Source organism: Phyllopteryx taeniolatus, chromosome 3 (genome assembly GCF_024500385.1).
Source record: "Phyllopteryx taeniolatus isolate TA_2022b chromosome 3, UOR_Ptae_1.2, whole genome shotgun sequence".
In the NCBI taxonomy this organism is placed as follows: domain Eukaryota; kingdom Metazoa; phylum Chordata; class Actinopteri; order Syngnathiformes; family Syngnathidae; genus Phyllopteryx; species Phyllopteryx taeniolatus.
In genome coordinates this window covers 19,483,734-19,499,672 of record NC_084504.1, presented here as the reverse complement: position 1 = coordinate 19,499,672, position 15,939 = coordinate 19,483,734, and the positions used below count along the sequence as shown (strand labels likewise).

At 38.8% G+C, this 15,939-nt stretch overlaps 2 protein-coding genes across 4 annotated transcripts in view; one reads left to right on the top strand and one right to left on the bottom strand.

Annotated features, from left to right (window-relative positions):
• Positions 1 to 15,939, bottom strand: part of LOC133475048 (collagen alpha-1(XXVII) chain B-like) — a 69,778-nt gene that overhangs the window by 2,422 nt on the left and 51,417 nt on the right. For 2 of the 3 annotated variants that reach the window (XM_061767359.1, XM_061767361.1), the window contains 25 exons: positions 13,372 to 13,425; positions 13,240 to 13,293; positions 11,505 to 11,612; positions 11,377 to 11,430; positions 11,086 to 11,193; positions 10,947 to 11,000; positions 9,745 to 9,798; positions 8,843 to 8,899; positions 7,936 to 7,989; positions 7,774 to 7,827; positions 7,643 to 7,696; positions 7,475 to 7,528; positions 5,446 to 5,553; positions 5,267 to 5,374; positions 5,031 to 5,138; positions 4,887 to 4,940; positions 3,962 to 4,072; positions 3,779 to 3,841; positions 3,069 to 3,122; positions 2,957 to 2,992; positions 2,543 to 2,560; positions 2,402 to 2,437; positions 2,286 to 2,312; positions 2,124 to 2,189; positions 32 to 203 (listed from right to left, as the gene is read on the bottom strand). In XM_061767359.1, the coding sequence (XP_061623343.1) occupies positions 32 to 203; positions 2,124 to 2,189; positions 2,286 to 2,312; positions 2,402 to 2,437; positions 2,543 to 2,560; positions 2,957 to 2,992; positions 3,069 to 3,122; positions 3,779 to 3,841; positions 3,962 to 4,072; positions 4,887 to 4,940; positions 5,031 to 5,138; positions 5,267 to 5,374; positions 5,446 to 5,553; positions 7,475 to 7,528; positions 7,643 to 7,696; positions 7,774 to 7,827; positions 7,936 to 7,989; positions 8,843 to 8,899; positions 9,745 to 9,798; positions 10,947 to 11,000; positions 11,086 to 11,193; positions 11,377 to 11,430; positions 11,505 to 11,612; positions 13,240 to 13,293; positions 13,372 to 13,425 (1,720 nt within the window). The remainder of the gene's footprint in view (positions 1 to 31; positions 204 to 2,123; positions 2,190 to 2,285; positions 2,313 to 2,401; positions 2,438 to 2,542; positions 2,561 to 2,956; positions 2,993 to 3,068; positions 3,123 to 3,778; positions 3,842 to 3,961; positions 4,073 to 4,886; positions 4,941 to 5,030; positions 5,139 to 5,266; positions 5,375 to 5,445; positions 5,554 to 7,474; positions 7,529 to 7,642; positions 7,697 to 7,773; positions 7,828 to 7,935; positions 7,990 to 8,842; positions 8,900 to 9,744; positions 9,799 to 10,946; positions 11,001 to 11,085; positions 11,194 to 11,376; positions 11,431 to 11,504; positions 11,613 to 13,239; positions 13,294 to 13,371; positions 13,426 to 15,939) is intronic. The other variant, XM_061767360.1, reaches the window with a different exon arrangement.
• Positions 1 to 15,939, top strand: part of zgc:101858 (uncharacterized protein LOC449555 homolog) — a 42,064-nt gene that overhangs the window by 9,143 nt on the left and 16,982 nt on the right. The window lies entirely within an intron of this gene.

Genomic DNA, 15,939 nt, shown 5'->3' with positions numbered 1-15,939 from the left:
TAACCGTCTTTCTAGCTACTTGTTACCCTACCATCATGCATCCTTTGCTCACAGTTGTAGAGATCTCTGCAGATGCGGGCTGGATTGTTGCGCTTCCCCAGTGGGTTCTTTAGACTGTGGATTAGAGAGCTGAGACGCTCCAAAGTCCTGAAGATCTCTGTGTCCTGCTCCAGCATGGGAAGGTCCACATTGTGGTAATTCAGCTTTGAACAGAGGACATCGTTATTTTAGTTCATTCTTTTAGTGTGGAGTTTGAGATCATGTTTTAGGAAATCCAGAATGGATTTGTTGACATTGATACACTCATTTACAAAAAGACGCAACAGAACATTGATCCATATGTCACACTCCGGTGGCACGTAGCCAACTGGTTAGCACATGTGCCTCACAGTTCTGAGGACCGGGGTTCAAATTTGGCCTCACCTGTGTGGAGTTTGCATGTTCTCCCCGTGCCTGCGTGGGTTTTCTCCGGGCACTCCGGTTTCCTCCCACATCCCAAAAACATGCATGATAGGTTGATTGAAGAGTCTAAATTGTCCATAGGCGTGAATGTGATTGGGAATGTTTGTTTGTTTATATGTGCCCTGCGATTGGCTGGGGACCAGTTCAGGTTGTACCCCGCCTCTCGCCCGCAGTTAGCTGGTATAGGCTCCCGCATACCCTGACCCTAGTGACGATAAGTGGTGTAGAAAATGGATGGATGGGGTGTCACACTCCAAAACAAACAAGTGTGGGGGTTCGAACATAAACCTAGTGGCTCACCTGCCTCATTCCAGATTGCAGAATAACATCACCTCCTAAATTCAAAATTTCAATGTTAGCTCGGCCAAATCTTTCCAGATCATGTTTGCAGTACTTTATAAGGCAAGGAAGGTCACATATTTGATAAGTTGAGTTGAAATGGACCTCATGTGCCCTGTGGTTATCCAAACTGCGTACAAAATTAAATCCGAGCCATGATGTGCATGCGTGAATAACTGTGGAAAAATAGTTCAGAGACAAAACACATGAAAACTTTGCAAATGTGTCAATAACTTAATGTACTCCATTGCACAATTTCTGATTGTGTTATTGGTCTGATTAGTAATTATTTGCCTCACTGTTTAGTGTTTCATTGTATCTTCAATTTATTGTTAGTTACCTAGCTTTGATGATCAAATGGTTTTAAAAGACCTGAGACAGATGGAGTTACAGATGAATAACCCCCCAAAATGTTTTTTGTCTGAAAAGCATGCTCGCCTACAGGTTTTTGTCATCTAAATCAGTTTTTCCCAACCTATTTGAGCCAAGGAGCCCATTTTACATAATAAAAATCTCACGGTAGTCCACCAAACAAAAATGTCACAAAATGTCTAAATACTAAACTAATGATAACTGGCACTGTTTAATTGAACACCAAGTTCTTCCTGTCACTATATGTCACTGGCATAGAGAGATGAACACATATATATACAGTATTTGTAATAAAAAAAACAAAAGTAATAATCTTTGGCAAAATTAAGTGAATTTTGATCATTTCTGAGACACCCCGAAAGTCTCTCATGGCACACTAGTGTGTCACCCTGCATCACTGATCTAACGTCATGCTTGTTATCTAAATTTCGGGTGTTTCTTCTGTTGCAAATTGTGCAGAGAGGTAGTTTGAGATTGTGACCCTGTACAGTACACTGACAAAAAAGTAGGCTACTTAATTTTTGGTTGCACATGAATAAAATGTGGTAAACTGACATAATTTCCCCCTCTTTTCCTTGAAAATGATCAAATAGTATGTTAGTTTAACGCATTTTAATCAATTGTAACAGAGGTGCATGTTCGGATTAAGTCAATTCAAAGGACCTTTTGGTGTACAACTTCCACTGCAATTTGGGTAGACACACACTTCACTATAAGGTTGTTGAACCATGTAATTCATACCAACCAATCAGGAAAGAAAAGTAATGAGTATAATGGAATTGTTAAAATTAAATGTATAACATAAATGTAATGGTAATGATGTTTGAAAAAGATACTAAAATAAACTACAGTGTACTCTGAAAATTTTATGGGGTTTCAAATGTCGAACACTATATAATATTTATTTCAATGAGTGCTCCATAAAAGGCTTGGTGTTAGTCAGAACTCACCTCTGGCCTGAGTGGAGCATAAGAATCAATGGTGACTTGAAACGAAGCACCGAGCGCCTCGTTTTTCTTAAAAATAATAATAAAAAAAAGAAACTTAGAAATCAGATAACTGCACATTGTTTGGACCATAATCAAATTCACTTTAAAAAGAAATATACATACAAGAGAAAGGATGGAACTGGTGTGACCCTGGGGAAAACAAAAAATGTTATCATATTACTGAATTTCATAACATCCAATAAGTTATTTATGTAAAGCACACAAAAAGAAGAACTTACTGGAGGTCCCGGTGGTCCACGTGGACCGGGAGATCCCTGAAAAATTCCATTAACACATTAGATTTTCAAACATTTATGTTAAAAATGTATGACTCAGGCATTTCTTGGACAAAAAGTGAGAGAAGATGCATTATGATTTACCCTTGGTCCTGGCAAGCCCTGTTAAGGATGAAATAGATTAACACTTGATTGCAGACCATTCCGGAATAATACAATGACGATGAAGACGGAAACTTTTGGTGCTGCCTTTTTAATAAACATCTGCTCCACCATTTGCAAACCAGCGCCGTAATATTACGACTCCCTTCTCAACATACAGTAGCTGCATTTTAGGTTTGAATGTGAAGCATATCAATAAAGCGTTTAAATGGGTTGGTATGGAGACAAAAAATGCCATTGAATGCAAGGGTCACTGTGGTATTGCAAAAGTGGTACACAATAGAAAAGTGCCAAAGGGCGTGAGAGACTAATCCATGCGGAGCCTCCCCACTAAGCATGCTATCTAGCACTCACAGTTCAGACAGAAAAGGGGTTTGTCAAAGGTTTGTCACGCACCATGTCCCCCCGACTTCCTTTGTCACCTTGTAGTCCCTGACAAGAGAGAAAGCAGAGGGTTACTCCAAGGATCATAAAACTGTCAGACAGAATTTGTTATACAGGTACATACAGGATGGCCGCTGGGGCCGATGATGCCAACGGGGCCCAAAGCTCCGTCCATACCCTGGAAAGCAAGTTTTTGTCATTTAGAGCAGTGGTACGCAACTACAGAGCCATGGACCAGTACAGTTCGCCGGGTTATTTAGTACCGGGCCGCACATAGACTGATTAAAAAAAATATGATATGAAAGAATTTTTTTTTTTTTTTTAATCAGGTGCACCGGCTTCTCCTTCTGTAGACGTCAAGTGGCACAATTAATATAAAAATTAACCTTACAAGCTAGCAAAAACAGTAAGAAACCAACGTCTTTGGGGACCCTCTTTGGAAAAGACAACAGTCCAAAGGATTACACAGAAGAGCCTCAAACTTCCAGGAAAAAGAAAGGTGCATTTAAGAGACAATATCAGCAGTCCTGCTTCAAATTACGGGTTTATCGCTACAGGTGATTCTCGTGCACCAAACCTGCTCTGCATCATATGTGCAAAATCAAACCAAAACTTCCAGAGATTGCCCTCCGAAAAAAGCACTGAATTGCTTGCTTCCATTTCCAGCATCCTGTCTTTGTGAAGCGGCGAGTTGTATTTTTAATCTTTTTTAAAAATAATTTTTGTGTGTGCCGGTCCTTCAAAATATTGTGTTGCGACTTTAGAGGGCACAGTTGATGGTGCACCCAAAGACAACATGGTGAAAATTGAGTGAACCAAAGAACTGTTACTTACCACCAATCCTCTTGGTCCTTTTGGTCCCTGTATCCCCGCTGGGCCCATGTCTCCTTGGGGTCCCTAGAAAGACCCAGGATTTACATTCATTGAGTTATTCATCATAAATAAAAGCAAAAAACTAATTGACGAGATACCACTGCGGAACCTCTTAGGACAAAGAACACAATCTGTGGCGCTCACCTTCTCTTTGCTTGTACAAGGGAGTCTGCTGTTTACGACAGTCTCGACATACGAAGTTTCGAGGTTGCGAATGACACGCAATGAACTACTTTGGACAGTGACGTAGGAATACTGTACGTGGCACAAGAAAACACGCCTTGTTACCGCCGTACTTACTGTTTTTCATTTGATTGGTTTATATTCATGGCCTAGAAAGTGTTTCATTCAAATATTTACTCTAATTATGACTTTACTACGGTGACAGCAAAGGTCAGTAATAGACTATGGCGCGTTACGACTTGCATACAAATTCGGGTTACATGCAACAAAACTCTGTTGTAAACTGAAGGCCTTTCTTAACTGTGCAGGCAAAGCTTTGAGTAACATTTTATTGACATTCATACAAGCATAAAGAGGTTTATTGTTGTTAACAACAAGTGGTGGAATAGGTAAGTCGTTTAACAATGACTTGATGCAACTCACCTTTCAGAGTACATATTGTTATTTTTCTGTTATTATTGTTAATTTAGCCAAGACGTGTACTGCTTTTCTATGTTAACAATAAGTTCCATATCCGGTTCTGTGGTCGGCATCATGTTTTTCCACTTTTTTATCACCAGTAAATATCTGTGGCGGTGGCTAAATAAAAAGCCAAAGAAAAAGCAAAACGTTGTGGTACTCAACAGAAGAGTTGGTACTCATTTTATTGTTTCGACACGCTGCTATTTCCAATCTTTGCTTTTGTTGCACCAACAACCCAGTTAATGATCTTATAATTACTTAAGACAATTACCAAGTCAAGTTTGATGATGGTGAAATATTTTCCATGTCTATAATTCCTAACAAACTACTGTGGTTAAATGTTTACCAAATCATCCAAAGACAACAGTGTAATGTCAACTTTTGAGACTTTTAAAAAAGCTGGATAGACCTGGTGGCATCCTACCTTTGGTCCAAACAGACCTAAAAACCCTGGAAATCCTTGTTCGCCAGTGGACCCCTGAAATATTACAGGATGGATTGTACAATTATTCAAACAGTATTTCACTGAGCTTTTTTGTTCAATGACAACTACAGTATTTGCGCTTACTGGTTGCCCTTTGGAGCCCTTCACTCCTTGGTTTCCCATTAACGCCATGCCACCAAGGGTCCCTCTCATTCCTGTGGGTCCGGTTTGTCCCGGGAAACCTTTTTCACCCTGAAGCAGAAACAAAAACACTTAAACGGTTACAATTTTGTCGCACAAGCCATCAAATAAGATACATAGACACAATGGTTCCGGCGATAAGATATTAAATTTATAGCTAATATTAAAGTCAGTCTTACTTTTGGTCCAAAAGAACCTTGAGATCCAGGGAGACCTGTCTCACCACTTTTTCCCTGCGGCCCAGGTTTCCCCATGAGGCCTGATTCTCCATCTTCTCCCTGCTCCCCCTAAATGCAAAAATATGATTGGTGAACTATAGTCAAAGTTATTCATCTATTGATCAAACAGTTTGCCTTACCTTGGTGCCTTTGCTTCCATCTATACCAGGCAGTCCATCCAGTCCATGAAGTCCCTCGAGACCCTCCCTTCCTGTTACACCTCGTGGGCCAGGGGGGCCTTCTGGAGCCTTGTCAAAAACAAGAAATATTAACATCAACACCACTATTTCTTATGAATAACAACATGAAGCCAGTATGTTTGATATTCTCTATAAGAGAGCCGTGGTTATCAAACATTATACGTGACGTCACCGGACTTATGCAAATCTCGCAAGACCTACTTGTACTTTTGTGCAGTAAGAGTTTCAGTATCATTATTGTCAGATATTATCGGTGGTAGTTGTGTGGATGACTGAGCCGACGTGTTACTTCTAGCGCTGTTACTGGTTTTATTTTGGTGGGTATGTACTTCCTCTCTTCGTCCCCCATTCCTGTTGGCTTGCTTGGACTCTGATTTAGATTTTCTGTGACTGGTGATGTGCATTTGACTACCGTACTTGGGCTTGGCACTGGGTCATGAAACCTCTTAGCCAATGTGGCTAAACCAAATAAAAATCTCCTCGCCACACTTGAATGTACTTAGCCATAGCATTACGTGTGTTTATGAGGGTAAACCTATAGCCACACTTAGCCAGTCCTCGTCACTGGGAGGGAAGCCGATAAACCTTAAGATGTGGGCCCAATTAAAACTACCTAGTCATCAATCAGGACTAGGGCTGAACTGTTTGGGAAAGTACTCTTAGTGAGTTTTTATTTGTTTTAAACAAATATTGCAATTGTGACTTAGCATTCGATTTTTCGGGACGAAGTTTATCTTCAGCATTATTCACTAAACATAAGAAATAAATTATTCTATTAATTGTTCTATCTACACAACATTGGATATATCCAACAAATGAACAACTCTTTCCTGTAGTCCAGGATGAAATGTTATGATGAATTGATATGAAGAACAAATCTTTTAAAAGGAAAAAATCTTCAATCACAATTTAATACTGACTTGTGTTTAACTTCGTCTTGTCAAAATGTAATACTGTGTAATGATGCCCTTGCCAGTAGCAGTAGCAGTAGCATTGCTGTCAGTGTCAGCCGTAGATAGAGATAAAGTGCAGAGCTTTTCATCACCAAGATGTGAATATAAAAGCAGTTGAAATGGTAAATGATATTAAATGTTGATTAATGTTCTTATCAATTACAGTAAGTGTTAAATGGAATCACTTATTTGATAATCCTCAAGAATGATTTTAAGGACTATACAGAATTTTCTCAAATACAAACTTTTTAGTTGAAGATAAACATTAACATTCTAAATCTTTCGTGGTAAATATTAGTAGGCTGAGGTTAGCTGTCAAATAAGATATTTATATTATTTATTGATTAATAATTTCAAATTTCAAAAGCAGGACAAAGTGGTCTAAACTACATAAGGGAGCAGGGGTGGGGTGACTATGTTTGTCTATGGACTATGAAATAGTCCATTGCATGAAAAGGGAGTGGGACAACTTGAAACGATCATGATAGATGAAGGATTTTGATTTGTTCCTAAGCGTGTGAATTAAGAATTAAACAATAATAATTGATTTAAATTGAGGAAAACTTTGTTAATCGTTTTTCATGAGACTTTTGGGGGCCACAGGCATTTGCCTGTGTTTGCCTAATAGTAAAGCCGTCCCTGGGCATGTTAGAGCTACATTGTGGCCATGTTTTTCCCATGTAATGTCTGGATCTCCATAGAGTCCATTTCATACTTGTGATATTTGTTACCCCTGCCCTGTCACCATTGAAGTTTGTGTTTAAAGTGTGTTTTATTGTTTCTAATGGACCAATATTTGGCTACTTCAACTAACTTAAATCATCGTCTGTACAGTTAATGAAGGTTTTATAATGTTGACAGTTTGAGGTGTGAAACAAATATATTAGAGATACAATTGATCTCAAAGAAAAATTAGATTTTGAGAGACAACCAAATTCCAGTTCGACCAGCGTCATGGAACGGATTGTGGTGGAACTTCACGATACCACTGTAGTATAAGCATTTGTTAAACTCACCGGTGGTCCTTTGGTCCCAGATGTTCCTCTCGCCCCAGATTTTCCTTTTTGACCCTGGAGCACAGCGAGTTAATGTTGCATAACTCAAACGTGATTATATGTTAAACGTTTAGAATTCAGCAGCACCTCGCCTACACTATTCTAAAGTACATTGAATTAAGTCCTTACTTGTTCACCTTTGGATCCTTTTGGCCCTTGTTGTCCTCTGGGCCCAGGATTTCCCTGAAATAACCATTACAGTTTGAAAAAGAAATGTCAAAACTTTGTGTGGCTTTAAATCAAACCAATGGAATACTCACAGGAAGTCCTGGGGCACCGGCTTGACCTCGCCCTCCATCAACACCTACTGGACCCTGCAAAATGTCATTTTCTACATTACACTATGCAGAACTTTGCTTAAGGTTTTTGGTTCTGTAACTGTTCAGCAACACGGGTAATTTTGTCATCTTGAATTCACTTACAATGTGTCCAGGGTCACCTGCTTCTCCTCTATCACCGCTGTTACCAGGAGGACCCTGCCATGGAGCAAAAAGATAAAAACAACATAAAAAGCGGGACAGAGAACTCCCCCTCAGAGAACATAAAACAGATGTGGCCTCCACTACTCCCCAAGCAAACCACCAACATATCGCAGTGGGTCTGACACTAAAATATTCATTGGTGCACACGGTCTGAAAGTCATACCCTCTTTCACAATGCGATTGTCTGGCGTTTTCAACTCACTCCAGACTTTATCACCTGGCTCACCGAAGGCACTAAAAATTTATCAATTTTAGCAGGTTTAAAACAAATATTTCTCTATTTTTCTCAAGCTGCCTTGTTTTTTTTATGTTTGTGGAGTGTGGGATGAAGATGGAATACGCAGAGAAAACCAAGGCAAGAACATGGAAAACATGCTCACTCCACACAGCAAGGCAGGAGCCCGGATTCGAACCCCCAACCTCACAACTGTAAGGCCGATGTGTTAACCACTAGTTCGCCATACATGCCGACAAATGCATTCTAATCAACTATAAGGATCATTGGATTGGATTGGATTAATGCTAAAGACACATTTTTCTAATGAATGAAATTCAGTGGGGTATATCCTTACTGTGATTGATCAAATTAGATGATAATGACCCCTAAATTTACATTGGATATGATTGTATTGAGAAAACATTTAAACGTTGTTTTTTTTTAGTTTAAAGATAATGAAAATAGCTATTTTATTTTTATTAATATTGCTTAACACAAGGTCTCATTCTCATTAGCAACCTTGGATAAACATTCAGCAAATATAAATGTACTTTTTTCTTATTTTTATTTTATTTTTTTCCCCAATTTGGCCAGTATCGGAATTAAAATAACCAAATAATTAAAACTTACTCTGTCACCTTGGCGACCTGGTGGGCCTTCTCCTTTGCTGTCTTCCCCTTGTTCGCCCTAAAAAGGAACATGAAAACAATCAAAACATAAATAGATCAAGAATTACCGCTTAGGCAAACATTTAAAAGAGCAAGTTTATTCCAAAGAATGCAGTAATCTTCGTCCATTTCATGGAACGGGTTGTTCCATCCTTCCAAGTGCTAAAATAGACCGCGATGAGTCAATGTCTCTCTCTCTCTCTCTCTCTCTCTCTCTCTCTGTCTCTCTCTGTCTCTCTCTGTCTCTCTCTCTCTCTCTGTGGGGGACTTTGACACTAATTGAACAATAAGAGCTGTGTGAAGGATTTTAGCACTCATCTGTTCTGCATGTGTAAAATGAAAGGATTAAACAACGTCAAGAACATGATTATAAAATCAAGAGCATAATTTGGAACGGTGAGCGAGCGGTCAGGGAAAAGTGACACGTGCGAAGATTGAACGTGACATATCATGGTGCATGTATACGTACATCTGATCAGCTGCATGTTTTAGTTTGCAGTTCACATATGTAAAAAAATTATTTTGATTAGTAAACAAGCGTTGCTATTATTTAAAACAATAATACAATATATTATTATTATATTATTTTAAACAATAACTATGCACATCCAAATGGCTCAAACCCGCACCCGTATAAATAAAACAAATCTTATCTGGTTTATTCTATTGTGCTGCATCCTGTCCAAGAAACCGTTTGTATTCCTTCAATCGTGGACTAAAAGAGTCCAGTTATTCTGCTGATTGCACGGTTAAACAGTACAAAGTGAATTAGCCTTACTTCCTACCAATCATCTCGAATGGCTTCCTTACCCAACAACAATTAGTTACTTGAATGGGTGAGGAATAAATCGTGTCCCAATGTACCTTTTCACCTTTTGGTCCAGGTGGCCCTTGTGAGCCTTGCAGTCCTTTGTGACCCTACGACAAGAAGAACATTTTATTACTCAGACAAAGCTAGCCTTTACTACCATTTAATCCTCTATTGCCATGAAATCAGTGAGTGAAAACAAATAATCCAGATCTGGTATTTGCTCTGGTCCCTATGGAAATTGTAGTCAAATCCAACATCAACACAACAAAGTAAAACCTAATCAGGGGAGATGTGATGAGAATATAGCCCCAAAAAAACATATTTGGTCAGTTCTACTTAGTTGCAATTGATAGCAAACACCTCTCCAAAGGACTGCCCAACCGTGTAGTTTCTCCCAGCCAAGCAGCAAAGATTACATTAATGAAATACAATTATATTGCACTGGTATATCCCTAACACTAATGTTACTCAAATAAATTAAATATTTTTTGTATGTACTTTTCTTGGGTTATAATCTTTATAAAGGTGCCCTATAAAGGGTTAATTTAAAAAAAAAATTGTGGTTCTAATTTAGATATAAAGTACACAGTCTAGATCAGATTAAATTTAGCTTTATCCTTTATGATAAACACACTATTTTGTCCGTGGATCCTAATAAAGTCTTTAAAAGTCTTAAATTGGATTTTGCACTCTGTCTTGAATCTTAATCTGTGAACCTGCCATTCAAAGGTTTGAAATGTGCTGGACATAATTAACAACATAACAATATTAATATTTCATTTTGTTATTTTGGCCTTGTCTTTAAATTGGATTCCTTAAATCTACAGATACTCTGCATAAGTATTTCACCCATTATAAACCACTATTACTAAGATTTTGCTTTTTTTCCCCCCATGATCATCAACATGGGATTCCTTATCAAAATTGAAGTGAAGAATACCCACTGATTATCCAAAAGCCAGGTTAATATGTCGAAAGGGCTTTGATGGTATGGTAATAACTTTATGATTTAATCGGTAAAAGGTAATTCTGTATGGTCACAAATTGTAGGCTCGGAATGATTCTTACATGAGAGTGTAGAGACTGTGACATCCACAAAGCAGAACATTGTTTTTTTTTTTTTGTCAATGGTTACCAGCAATAATAGAAATCTAACACAATCACACTCATGGGGTAATTGTTTTTATCGTCTTAATGGAAGGGCTTTCTGTGGAAAAAAAAAAAAGGGGAAAAAACCAACGCTATTATTCCACACCTCATAGCCTGGTATTCCCGGGTCTCCCAGCTGGCCCATTCTTCCGGGAGCACCCTGGGGAAATAAATCCAGATTTCGGCCACGTTTACCAAAAACCAATTAAGTCTGTCAGTCTGAAAGAAGCTAACTGATGTTTTACCACTGGGCCTATCGTTCCTCTCGCTCCCTTCAGTCCAACAAATCCTGGCGCTCCCTGCTCGCCTATTGGCCCAGTCTCACCCAGGTGACCTTGGTGTCCTTTGGTCCCCTGGCGAGAGGCAGTCAATAAGCAGGTATGTAGTGGGTGTGTAAACTGCAATGACTTGAAGGGCATTCTCCAATTTACTGTCAGTGAGCATCTCCAGCAAGTAACCTCTTTATTTAGAAGTGCTCAATCACTCCTACAAGGAAAGCTAATCGACTTGAATGGGAAAGTGATGGGTGAACAAACCTTTCCTCCTGCTTTTCCTCTTTCTCCAATTTTGCCCGGTTTACCCTCTTGACCCTTTTAAAGTAGAAAGAGTTTAAGTGGACGCAAACAAGATATTTTATTTATCAAGAGAATCCACGCACACTCACCCTCACGCCCGACATCCCAGGAGGCCCACAGGGTCCTTCCTCTCCTTTATGGCCGATTTCACTCATGTCTCCTTTGGCACCCTCTACGCCGGCATCCCCTTTCTCGCCCTGAAAAGACATCATCGTAAAAGTGGAAGAATTATATAGATTTATGTGACAGAGGAGGATAAAAATACTTGATAATGTCAAAACAAGCAGAGATGAAAACACATGTAATAACACAAACAAAAATGACAATAAACAGCAAATAAACATTATTATTATTATTATTATTTTTCATTCATTTTTAATTCTCCTGGATATAATTGTTTACCTTCTTTTAATATACTCAAATTTAATAAAGTAGAGTGAAAGTTCAAGTTGGTTGGCTGGTTGGTTAGTTAGCTATTTACCATTTACTTAGTTAATTACTGAATTTGTTAGTTTGCTAGCTAGATAGTCAGTTGGTTCATAGTTGTAACACAAGTCGCTAGGTTTGTAGCTAATCACTTAAAAAAAAAAAAAAATTCTTAATTGCATTTTAAACTGTATTTAACTTCTGCAAAAATAGCAAGTTAGTGCGCTAGCCAGTTTAAGTTGGTTGTTAGTTTCGACACAAGTCTAGATTAGTTGCTTTTTTGAAAAATAGTTGCTAGGTAGGTTCATTAAAGACTAAATTGTCTGTAGTAGGTGTGAATGTGAGCGTAAATGTTTTTTCTTTGTCTATATGTGCCCTGCGATTGGCTGGCGATGGCGAGCAGCTTGGGCTCCAGCTCAGCACCAATTTATTTTCTATTTTGTCCGACTCGAATCGATGGAATGGTCAGTCCAGAACGGTCAAGTTATCTTCCATCTTCTCTGTCCCACACTTCATTATTTCCATTATTGCTTGTGGTTATGTTGACATGCTTTGTTTTTTGATTTACATTGTCTTCTTCTTGAGCTGTTCTTTGACATCCAGGATAATGCTTCATTCTTGTCAGAGCACACACTGCTGAATACAGAAAGTCCTGCTCGCCCCAATGTGGTCAACAATTACAACCCTCCATGTTTATTTTCTAACTTTTGTTGTCTGCACTATTCAGAATATTCTAGTTACTTTATTAATTGTGCGACACCTACTTAATAGTCTTTTAATACCTTTTGCAGGGGTTGATGGAGCTACACATGGCTGCAAAAAGAAACTTGTCGACTTTCCATTTGTCTTTCAGCGGCGAGTGGAAGAATGTAGTGATAAAAGGAGCTGATTTAATTCCTCCCAACAATGATCAGCTAATGCTGCAAATCCCTGGTGAGCTGCTGTTTTCTGTCCAAAATCTACACAGAGGATTTCATGTACACTATTTAACTTTCTTGGTTGACAAAAATAAGTTGTGTACACCATCCTGCCAAAATGAATATCTCTTAATTCTGTTTGTTTCACTTGGTTTAATTTGGCTATCTTTTATTATTATTAAGTGTTCCATCTTTTTTGTTGTTGTTGTATTGCTTTCCAGCCATGATAGCTTTTAAAAGAATCTCATTGTCTGTTTCTGCCACAGTGCAGTTCCAATAGCTCACACATACAGTCTGTCTCGCTCTAATGACAATAAGCTGTAAGATTCAACTGGATTTGGGTTCATTTAGTTCTTGATTCACATATTTCTTGGACTGAATGAACCCATGCTGAAACTGTTTAGTTAGCTTGTAGGATGAATATCATTATAGGAATCTTATGTAAGTTACTGTATGTTCCATTATTCCCTTTGTGCTTTACCTTAACGCCATCAGGTCCACTTGGTCCAGCTTCACCATCGATGCCTTGCTCACCCTTATAAAATATTTATTAATGTAACAAGTTAAATTATGAACACTTTTATTTTCAGTCAGTTGTGTACACAATACTCACTCTCTGGCCAATCAAGCCCTGCTCTCCAATGTTGCCAAGTGGACCAATGTCACCCTGCGAATGAATGGCCATCCTTCAGCAAAGTAACAACTTTTAATTACACTTTTAGTGTTGAATATAGGTTGTAATACATGGCTATGGATTCTAATGCAACATGTCACTGATAAATATTATTGAACTGTTATAATAATATATGGTAATAAGACACAAGTCAGCAAATCAGCATATAACTGGGGGTTGTACTGACGAGTTGACTAATCGATTTGTTGACTTTATAACTCCACAATGACGTTTTGAACATGGTTGACGAGTTGCTAATCACGTGGTTTTGGCTTGAGGAGGAGGCAGAGCCGCTTTCAGCAGATGTGTGCATTAAATGAAATTAGTCTGTCACCATACTGCACTTTATTTAAATTATCTTCTATTTCTGAATATGCAATTTTAGTAAGTGAGGGAGAACTAGTAAAGGTGGAATTTTTTAAAAAAAAAGCCAGGCTCGAGCAGGATTTTGAAACAACTTTTTAGCCTTCACTATCAAAGTGGAAGGAGAGTGAGGAATTATTCTACTGCACACAAAGAGGGCCATGATGATTTGCAAACACCTCAAATGCCAACCATGCCGAACCCACTGCTATGTTGCGCTTAGAAGGAAGACGGGTTAATTAATTTATTTTACCATCAAGCAACAGCGGGCAAGACTTCACCCAGCCCACATTAATGCTTGTCTGTTCTGACACATACGTATGTTCTGCATAAATTTGGGGTATGAGTTGTCCGTTGTTGGTGAATGTACTGTATATTATTGCAAAGCATTGCCTCCTGATTTAAAAATTTTTTTATAGTAGGCTTTACACGATCAGGATTTTGGGGACCGATCAGCGAGTTGGAAAAAAAAACGATAACCAATCACCGATCCGATCACAAGATGGAGCAATGTGTCTATTTCAATGACTTGTTCATTTACTGTATATACTTGTGTGCTGTATACTGAGTATCTTCAAAAATATTCTCTTGTCAGGTCATGTATTCTAATCAGTCAGGTCAAACCAGCATTACAACATGACATAAATAATGGGTGCTAACTTACTGTAATTAAATGACTTTATTGTAATTAAATTACTTAACACACGCCGAAACTTGTTTACGTACAACCGTTAGTGCCAGCACTAGCTTGCGAGGCTACACAACGTTTTGTTGGCTGCTTGTGAGCCGTATCGTATTAAAAGTACGTGCACATACCTCAAGCAATCCTTAGGAAAACGTCTCCTCCCGAGCACCGGTGACCACCACCACCACCACACGTTTTTCCCCATTTTGTTCTTTTTTGACCAACACAATACATGCACGATGTGGTAACGAGTGTATCCGGTCGTGTTTGAGTTGACAAGCTAAAGCCCAGTGATTGTACAATCGGTATCGGAATATGATGGTTTTATTGCAGTAGTCTGACATAGTGCAATCGTGAATGACCAAATGTGTCAAACGTGTTGTCTGTCTCAGACGTGTTGTATGTCCCACACCGCCGACGTGTTTTTTTTATTTTTTTTAAATAACTTTATTGGCGGTCAGGTATTTACAGTACTATGTCAAAAGACACACATCAAGGGTAAAAATAAACTAGCTTTTGGATTCAAATATACTGTACACGAAGACGATGCGGAGTAAATGTCGTTTGCAAAGCCGATCAATTACGTCATCGATCGGAGTGGCGAATTATGACATTAAAGCCGATGAGGATAAAATGCTCATTTTCGGCCGATACCGATCAAGCCGATCCAAATTATTGTACTATACAGTAAAAATAACAATGACGTCATCAGCTTTCAGTCACGTCGACTCAACTTTCCTCACATTAGTGTCAATTTAAAAAAAAAATAAAAAATCTGAAGTCTTGCAACCCCTACTGTGGACGAGGGGTTTAACTAACTAGTCGACGCGTCGACCACTCCGCAATGACAGAGCTTGAAGTCTCCAATAATGTGTTTTAGCATTAACAACACGGATGCCAACAACAGGTGGTGGGTCCTCGCAGTGGTGGCTGAAATGTGTGAAAATAATTGAGTTAAAATGAGAGTGGTAGCATGGTCACTTGCAAAATATGCAAGGCTATCCTCAAATATAACAAAAGCACAAGTGCTATGCATGCCCATATGAAGACACAGCAGTTAATATTTATAGAACTCTTGTAACAAAAAAGAGAACATAACTGCAGGGTTGCTGCAATACATTGCGAATGCATTTCCTTCTCCTGTGACTTTTTAAAATGATGGTAGCGAGTAGCGACCCTGGAGTTATGTTTCATAAATTGGTGTTAAAGTTATAAAAGTTTCAACTGCCCGCAAGGTTGTGAAGGTTTCTGGATGTAATTAAATGAGTGAATTGGGGTGTGGGGTGAGTGCACCCGGGGACGGCGGGGGATTGAACTTGATTTGAAGGCAGAAGGCAAACAGTTGCGCTGGCAGCTAGTGGACAACTGAAAAAATATCAATGACGCCATCAGTTATCGACTGTTATCACCGTAGTGTCTCCTACAAAAACATCTGAAGTCATTCAACCCCTTCCGTGGAC